This window comes from Cucurbita pepo, unplaced genomic scaffold (assembly GCF_002806865.2).
Source record: "Cucurbita pepo subsp. pepo cultivar mu-cu-16 unplaced genomic scaffold, ASM280686v2 Cp4.1_scaffold000538, whole genome shotgun sequence".
In the NCBI taxonomy this organism is placed as follows: Eukaryota; Viridiplantae; Streptophyta; class Magnoliopsida; order Cucurbitales; family Cucurbitaceae; genus Cucurbita; species Cucurbita pepo.
In genome coordinates, this window is record NW_019646766.1 from 11,042 (window position 1) to 20,716 (window position 9,675).

The 9,675-nt window shown below is 32.9% G+C and overlaps 1 protein-coding gene across 1 annotated transcript; it reads left to right on the top strand.

The window, feature by feature from the left end:
- Positions 1–279: 279 nt before the first annotated feature.
- On the top strand, positions 280–8,107 carry LOC111785525. Its single transcript, XM_023665916.1, has 7 exons — positions 280–559; positions 816–917; positions 2,608–2,719; positions 3,337–3,452; positions 4,887–5,072; positions 5,440–5,579; positions 7,717–8,107. Exons 1-7 carry the CDS (start codon positions 435–437, stop codon positions 7,899–7,901), a joined length of 966 nt encoding a protein of 321 aa, XP_023521684.1. The 5' UTR covers positions 280–434; the 3' UTR covers positions 7,902–8,107.
- The last annotated feature ends 1,568 nt before the right edge of the window (positions 8,108–9,675 follow it).

The window sequence follows — 9,675 nt, forward strand, 5'->3', positions numbered from 1 at the left end:
AAACTCCAATACTCTAAAGAAGGGTCGTGAAAGCTTACAATCAGTCGATCAAACAGAGGGGTTTTCGACAGTTTTCAGTTCAAGTCGGTTGTGAATGAAAGCTTGCCAGATGGGGCCGTGTCTTGCGAAATTTTTTAACTTTAGGCTAAATTAATACGTTAAAAAAAAAAAACAATATTAAAAAGAATATAACAATAAATAAAGATAACAATATTAAATCTATAATTTAAGACTTAAATTCACTAAAGACCAAAAAAAAAAAAAATCATCGAAATTAAACAATTATCGTTTTCCTTTCTACCTTTCCGTGAAATTTCGAACATAAAGCAAAATATTCAATTCGTTCCTTCGGTGCGAAGAGAATTTATTCTTTCACGACATCAAGCTTAGGAAGTCCCGTCGATCACCGAACGAAATTCATCAACCGGTCGATCATGTGGGTCGCGATTATCGGTGGACTGATCGTTTATGCCTTGTTCAAGCTTTTCTTCTCCGGTGACGACGATGTTATGGAGGTTGAGACCTCCGATTTTAACGCTATTTTCGCCGTCGCCACTAGGTACTTCATCTGTACTCTATAATTCAGCTTCTATTATTTGCATTTTTCCTCTTTCCTCCTTGTCGGTTCATCAGTTCTTTTGTAATTGACTGTTTGGATTCTGAAACAATCCAGTAAGCGAACAGGACTTGGGATTGGCTTGTTGAAGTTTTATGAAACTCCGATTCCCCGTTGCTGTACTTTATTTTTATTGTTTATTTTTTTGTTCCTGTTTCCTGTATTCTTCTAATTTGGTCTCTCTGTTTTGTTTTTGTAGGTTTGAAAAGCTTTATGGTGGTAAGGCTTACATTGGGCTTCGGATTCCTGATGCTGACACCGGTTCTCGGCGGAATATTGATCTCGTGGTGGTCACCAAAGAGTATGAATACTGCTTTTGAAATTATGTTGTTTAGCTATGGATATAATGTGGTAAAAATCTTGTGGACTTGCTAACGATTTTAATAATCATTATTTCATTGTCAAATCTGATACTTTCTTTTTTTGTTCGCGTGAGAATTTGTGGTTTTTATTTTGTGTAGCCTTTTTCTATTCTCATTCTGATTCTGACATGTCCTTGTAAAGAAAGAATTCCATTCTTTTTATATGCTTAGATAGTTACTGTGAAAATGAAATTAAGAAGGCATGATAACGTTTTCTAGGTGTGAAATTTGATGTTCTTCGGCCCAAGGAAATTAGTTTTTGACATTCCTTAGTGAAATAACGCCTTTCCAGGATCTTTGTTTAGATGATCCTTGTAATTCATTGAGGAACGCTGAGGAATAACACTTGTGTAATAATAATAATAATAATAATAATAATAATAAAATCGAGGTATACCACAAATAGGCTTCGTTTTGTTCTTACTTTAGTATATTTCTCCTTTTGTTCATGTGTTTTGTTGACTTCCTTCTTTCATTCTCGAGTTTTGTTGGTATGGCTTGAGGGGAGCAATAGGGTCTTCATTGATTAAGTTTTTTTAAGTTTGGGAAATCTTCTTTTGTGGCAGCTTCTTGGTGTAATCCTTCCATTTTTCTTTATCCAACTAGACCAAAGGATAACTCATGGAATTGCACCAAAAAAACAGGACCCTTGTCTCTGTTTTAAATAGGGAGTCTTGTAAGAAATGATCGACATCCCTGCAGTTAGAGCTTGGAAGAGCTACATCAAAATTAAAGTAGATTAACAGTTTCCTTTCCACCAAAATAAAATGGTCAAAGGTGAAAGGACAACGTAGGAACAAATGATTATTATTATTGTTATTATTATTATTTTCATATTTTGAAGAGAATACACCAACTAGGGAAGGTGATAATACAAGGATTACTTGATGAATTTTGTGTGTTTTGTTGAGAGAGATGGAAANCTTTCCACCAAAATAAAATGGTCAAAGGTGAAAGGACAACGTAGGAACAAATGATTATTATTATTGTTATTATTATTATTTTCATATTTTGAAGAGAATACACCAACTAGGGAAGGTGATAATACAAGGATTACTTGATGAATTTTGTGTGTTTTGTTGAGAGAGATGGAAAGATGTTTTGGTTATCTAATCCTTCCATTTAGCTGTAGCAAATTTGTGTTTGGCTTGGAAGTAGATCCCGCCAAGAAAAAGCTAGAATTGTCCAAGGACTAATGAGAATCATAACCATCTCCCCAGCAAAAGGTCTTCTAAAGTTGAGGGTCTTGACGTTTGTCCAATGAATCGATATCTATCAATTCTTAAACCTTACTGTTAGCCACATTGAACGATGTTGGTAAGGTAGAGATAAGAGTAAACAATCAAGCCAAGATTTTTTTCCAATACTTAAATAGCTATTGTAGAACCTGATTCTTTATAGACCAAGTGATTTGATGATTGGTAACTTAGTGGGATATTATTCTTGATAATCCTTGTTCAGCTAGTTTAACAACAATACTCCTGAACTAATTGAATGTAAAATTACCATAAAGGGCAATTAACTAATGGATTCCTATAACTAAGATATATATATTGATTCACAATAACATTCATGCTGTGATAGTTTGATTCGACTTTCTTAATTTTACGTTAGTTAATTCATTTACAGGGAGTTATTGCTGATATCTGTGAAGAACTTATCGGGATTTGTCTCCATCAATTCGGATGGTTCCTGGGTTTGTGATGACGGAAAGCATAAGGCAAAGACTCTTCCTGACCCTGTAAGTGATAGTTGAATTTTTATTGCTTTAGCTTCCATAATTTTTCTTCTAGACCATTAAATTTTCTGTTACGGAGGAAATTTGTAAATAATGTTGAATGTCATAATTCCCAGATGTTGATATATCAATAGCATAATAGTTGGCATGTGTAAGCTGTAATGCCTATTTTACTTGTACCTGAAAATCTGCCAATTAATCATGTTGTACATACTGACTAGTATTGCACTGTTGTTGCTGATAGAGGTATCTCTACATATTGGTATGGTTTAAAATTTTCCTATTCATTAAGTAGCCTATGCATCTACAAGTCAGTATGGCAACTGGTTTATAATTCTTTTTCATCTTTATTTGATTTTATTGGTGTGGATTTGAACTAGTTCTAGCACACAGAGAATTAGGTGGCTGGAAAAGAATATAAGTTCAGCGTGAATAAGTTTTCTTCCATAAAAAATTATTTATCAGTGTTTTGTCTCTGATGCTTGGTTATGTACTGCGGATTTTGGATAGGCAGCTTTATTATAATATAGAAACTTATGTCATGTGAATGATCAAATGCTTTTTAATTTTGCTTTTTCCAAACTGTTATATACTGTTATATACTGTTATTCTGATTTCAGGTTGAAGAGACCAAACAATTGATACCAGTCCTTGAATCTTACCTTGAACAAAGAGGAGTGGATCTTCCAGAAGGATATTTGTCATGCAAAGTTGTTCTTCCAAATCCCAAATTCCGGTAATGAGTTGGAACTTGTTCATGGTATGATTATTGAGAAATTTTACTTTTCTTAAAATGATCTCAAGTTTTGTTATCTTTTTACTTCTGATAATTAATGTTATAGAAGTTCAGAAATTGACATTGAATCATTTATCGGACAACCATTTATCAGATGTTGTCTATATAACTCTGAATGTTTAGTAGTCCAAAAATTTAACTGGATGGGACCTGGTCTGTACAAATGCCCGCCTTCTTGAATATGAGTTCGAATAATTTTGCTCAAATTTTAAACTGGAGGAGTCCAAACTATTTAGTGAGAAGGATAGGGTTTGGGATAGCCCAATTTCATTATTCTAAGTGGTGCTTCTCTCAAGTTCCATTATGTAAATAAGTGCAATTAGGCTGTTATTTTTCATAACTCCTAAAGGATTCTATACTTTTGTTTGTAGCTTTTCCCAACATCAATGATTTTTTTTTCTTTGCCAAAAAATTTATTAATGAGAGAAGGTGAAATTTGCGTAGTGACATCAATAGTCCATAAAATTTTGTAAAATTCGTCTAATTGGTACTGCAAACAGTGTATTTAAATTAGAGGTTGCTTTGACATAGCTGAAGTTGCCTATCTGTTCAATTAATTGGTATTATAGACAACAGTCTATATGTTCTGATTTTGCTGAAATTTTGAATCTGATTAATTTCATCATTTCATGTCTCATGCCTCATGCCTCACCAATGAACAGAAGTTCTAAACTTTTCAATATCAAGAAACGACTTTAACTATGTTGTAAATTTGATGAAATGATCGTGAAGGCCGCTGTAGGCTTTCCATTCAGTTTATCTAGGTAGGAGAAAGAAAGCAGAACAAGACAGAACACTTTCATCAGTAGGAGTATGTGAGTAGTAGCTGAAGATGGAGTTGTGTTCTTCTCCATGGGGGTGATGTGAATTTTTTAGTTGGGGGATATTGCGTGAGAAGAATAGAGGGAAGACTCTGAAAGATGAGGGGCACAAGAATGGTTTGAGTTAGATTTGGATGAGCTGTAGGGTCTAAATTCTGCATGTGTACTTTCCTTTTCCTTTGCTTCTGACCTATTATTAGGTTTATGCATGGGGGCATCCAATGTTTTTAAAGTCATTTGAGTAAAAAGATGATTCTCTAGCCAATGTGAGCATATCTCAGCAGTAATTATCATATACTTCTTCCCTTGAGGTCCGAGGTTTAAATCCCAATACTCCCACGTTTATTGTACTAAAAAAAAAAAATGATTCCAATCAACAGATCATGATAAATGTATGGTTCTATAAATCTAATGTATGATAAATATGGCCAATATTTGTATGGGCTTACTGTATATACATCAAGCATTTAGGAGAAAAATCATTCTTGTGTAAAGTGATGGTAGAGTTTTCAAGTTGTAAGAAAATTCTAACAGCTGCATTTTCCCCTTACAGTACAATTGACTCAGGGTTATTTCCTCCCGAAGTTACTACCTATGACCAGTGGATGCAGCTGAAACCGGGACACAGTTCCTTCTCTGGCTGGATGAAAGGTGCATTTCGTGGAAAGAAAGAGTTGCAGGATGAACCTCTGGATCAAAAGCTTAAAGCTATCCTTGGCACTGCACCGATGTGGGATAAGTAAGTTCAACATCTATGCAACGTAGAAAAAAAAAAAAATCAGTAAAATGCATTGTGGTATTTTTGTTTTTTCATAAAAAAAGCATGCTTATTGTTATTACTAACATGTGCACATAATTTTACGGCATTTTAGAAAATCATCCATAGTCCTTTACCAGTGATGTGTGACCAGGATTGGGTTTTGGTATAGGACTATGGATGATTACAGAACTCGTGCTTCAGCATTTTTATTTATTATTCTGGTCAAATCTATGCCTTCATGCATAGTTGGTTATCTAAACTTCAAGATCAGAAGGTTGTAAAGAAAATAGAGAGAAAAATAGAAATAATACTTTTTGTGTGAACTTTTATATTCCCTTCTCTTCAGACTGGAGCTCAAAGGGAAATATATACTTGGAGAATTTCTGGAATTCAAGGGCAAGGAAGAAGATGTTCAGGATTTGAGAGATATCAAACGGTCAAAAATTAGTCATCTGACCATTCAAAAGACGAGCATGCTTGGTTTCGGTAATGTTCTGCATTTTTACTACTTGATAAGAGTCATCAACTGTNATTCGGTAATGTTCTGCATTTTTACTACTTGATAAGAGTCTTCAACTGTTTGCTTTATCACTTTTATGTTATGAAATGGAGGAGCCAATAATTCATGATTTTCAACATTTACTATTGATTGATCAGCTCTTAATTCCCCTCTAATTTTCCATTTTCTCTAACATTGTACTTGTCTGTGTCATCCCAAATCTATTAAGTTAGCCAGCGATGGAGATTCCATTGCTTCTATGCTCTCTTAGGGGTGTTCTCCAGAGTTATTTAACATGAAGTTCTTTTATCTAGACTGGAGAGTTATTTAATCCGTGTTGATTAGTTAGGGTGTAGAGTTGTTTAGTATGGAGAGTCCAATAGTTCGGGAGAGTTATTTAGTCTGTGTTTGGAGTGCAAAGTTTCTTAATACAAAGTTATTGAGTCGTAGTTTACATTGGCTGTTTTTTTTCCTACAATCTTGTTGTACTGTTCAACTATAGGATTTTCAAAAGTTTTAATTAATATATATTCGTTCCTCTAAAGATTGATTAGTTTAAAATGAAATACATTGAAGTTTTAAAATATAAATAACTAAGTTAAAAAATAAAAAATCATATATTTATGCTATTTTAACATGATTAAGTTCAAAATGAGTATTGTACACATTCTTTTGTTCAAAATATTCTATATTTATGTTATTTGTGGTTCTACTTTTATTTTATTAAGTTTAAAATAAAGTACCACAAATAACATAATATTTTTATTATTTGTTATAAGAAATTTTAATTTAAATTGTAGGTGATATGTAGTGGAAGAGAGGTAGGAAGAGTTTTATAAACTAAAAAAATTGTTTTGTAGTACTGTGATCTGCGTTATGATTTCAAATAATGATTTTTTAAGTTATATTTTATATTTTAATTATTATAAAATTTATTGAAAAAGTCTACTCCACGTGGGAAGTTAATAACTCCCCACCCTATCCTACTTCCCAAGTTACCCATATCTAACAACTCTTGGCCAAACAAGGGGTGGAGTAGACTTAATAACTACACCTTTCCCAACTCCTCAATTCAAACACCCCTTAGTTTCACTCTCAGCTGTACTTAAACTTCGATCCCTGCGATCTTGAGGAAGCTCAATTTATGTTTATCTCGTATTGTTTTGATGAGCTCTCCCTAATGTTATAGAAATCTCAAAGAACAAAAAGAAAAATTTTGCACCAGTTGTGTATATTTCCATATCAATCCTGTTATTCGTTTTGCACCAGTTGTGTATATTTCCATATCAATTGTTTTCTTTAGCATTTGCGCTTCAGAAGCTTTAAACCTATCATTGTCATTCAGAGGAAAGCATCATGTGGTGGATTTAAATGATGGTCCTTTCTACTTTTCGAGGTTTCTTGAGCTGATCCTGTTGTACCTTGGGTTTATAATCTGTTCAGTCGTAGATGAGGCTGACGCTTGACTGTTTACAATTTTTACATCTCTAACATGGGGCAATTTTAGGAGAATAGTGGGATATTTTAAGATGGGAATATTTCTGTGGTCAAGCTAAGCAAGGAACTGTTCCTTGCTCCGCTGATTTTGGTGGGATTTTAATGCCATTACTCCAACCCCACCAGCGTTCCCCCTTGGCTGGATCTTGCGATCTTGGGGGGAAGTGTCCAAAAGGTCTATTGAATGGAAGTAGATAGCTGGATCTGGATGTATCATGCTCCAACTCATACTTGCTTCGTAGGATAAGGTATAGAACATTTGTAAAGGCCCGAATGTACCGCTAGCAGATATTGTCTTCTTTGGGCTTTCCTTCGAGGTTTTTAAAATGTGTCTGTTAGGGAGAAGTTTCCATACCCTTATAAAGAGTGTTTCGTTATCCTCCCCAACCGATGTGGGATCTCACAACATTCAACTCTATTCCAGTTGGATAGCTCTTTTTTAACATTTGCCCCGTCGAACTAGCCAAGTCTTATAGTCATATCATCATTTATCATTGAATTAACAGCATTACTATAAGCTAAGCTACCATCCCTTGTATGTTACCCTTAATATGTTATCTTCAAATTGGTGAAGCTATTGTGATTGTATTATTTGTCTTCTTACTTGTGTATAAATACCAATTGCAGCTCCTACAAGGCTACAAGTATTATACGGTCCACGCGATAACCGAAGTGGGGGCTTAGCTCCAACTTCAGAGTGGAAAGAAGTGACAGTAAGATCGAGCACAGAGATTTTGTTTCAACCTCAAAATTCGTCGAAAGCTCGTAAGTTCAAACTCTCTTCGGTTATCTCCTTGACTCTGAGTGCATAGAGAGATAGATAGATCGATGGCCATGTAGTATCTATCACTTTGCTTATTATCTATCTCCTCAATGGCTGATTTCTGTTTAGTTTTTAAGGATAAACTGTATTTCTACGTTCTGCTATTAAGTATTAGAAGAGAAGAATTTAATAGTTCACTCTCTTTTTTTTTGGGTTATTAAGGAGGTATAATAATTAAATGTGATTTACTGTTTAGTTCCACTTATTTCAGCTGATTTTTTTACATGCTTGAGAAAGGAGTTTGTGAAGGCTGATTTTTTACTTTCGATAACACGGTAACACGTTCACCTTCCATGTTCATGGTTCGACATAAACTTCGTTCTTACTGTCGAAACAAAATCAATGAAATAAGATTAAACTGATTTTAAAAAGTGTCGACATGTCGTGTCTAATATCTCTCAATTTTTTTTGGTTCTTGGTCTTTTAATTTTGTGTTTAGTGGGTCTAAAATTTTTGTATTGTCTTTTTTATTTTTATTTTTTTTACATATTGGCATTTATTGAAACTCACACTGAATTGAAAGTTTATGATTGGGTTAGATATAAAATTAGTTTTTATATTTTATATATTAATTAATTTGCAAATTTTTAATATTAAATTTAGAAACTTACTTAAAAGAAAAATAAATGGAAGTTTGAGAATCTAATAATAGACAATTTAGATACAAATTTGATAATTTAAAAACTAAATTTATAATTTAATTAATATGAAAAAAACATTCTTTTTTTTAAGCAAAAAGATTACGTTTTGTTATGTATTGAAAATTTAAGAATATTTTTAAAATAAATTATTAAATCTATTAATTGAAAATTTAAGAATATTTTTAAAATAAATTATTAAATCTATTAATTTAAAAATTTTAAAGTAAAATTTTTAACAGTTAAAAAAATATATGAAATATTTCTATTAATTTTTCTTAAAGAAAAGAACAAGAAAAGCAAATGTGAATATAATATGTTTTAATTAGTCATTGGAAAAAGCGATGTCGGAGATGGAAAGATAAGGGGTTTTGGGACCGGCGGTGTCTGTCGGCGGACCAATCAGCGTTCAGAGAGATTGAATCCTCCCTTTTCCTCCTCCCTTCTTCAATTTTTTTTTTCTAGTAAAATAAAATAATTATTAATTTCTCTACGTTTGACTTGTTATTTTTAAATTCTCGAGAAAGTCTAACTAGGACAATATCCGCTATGGGTGGACTTAGGTTGTTACAATTTGACTCACCGAATCTGTTGAGTGATCCCACATTGGTTGGAGAGAGAAACAAAACCTCTTCCTAACAGACACGTTTTAAAAATCATGAGGAAAAACCCGAAAGAGAAAGTTCAAAGAGGACAATGTCTATTCGTGGTAGGCTTGAACTGTTACAATTTGACCCACAAAATCTTCTCGAGTCAAACTTATTACACCCTTACCTCGTCCTTTGATAGGTAGTCAACTCTTCATCATTGACGTGATAACATGATCTAACGTTCATACATAAAACAACTAAGAAAAATACTTTAAGCTTACGCCAATCGAATATGAAAAATGTTAATATTATAAGGAATTAATTTTTCCCCCTTAATATTAAAAACTAAAACATATATTTAGGTAAAGTTTATTATTCAAACTTCACTTTCAATAATTCTCTCCCTATAAACCAAATTATTATTATTATTATTATTATTATTATTATTATTGTTAGTTGGCATGTCTTATATCGTCATTTCATGTTCCAATTATTTATTATTCTTATAATATAACAATTAATTTTGGTAAGGTTT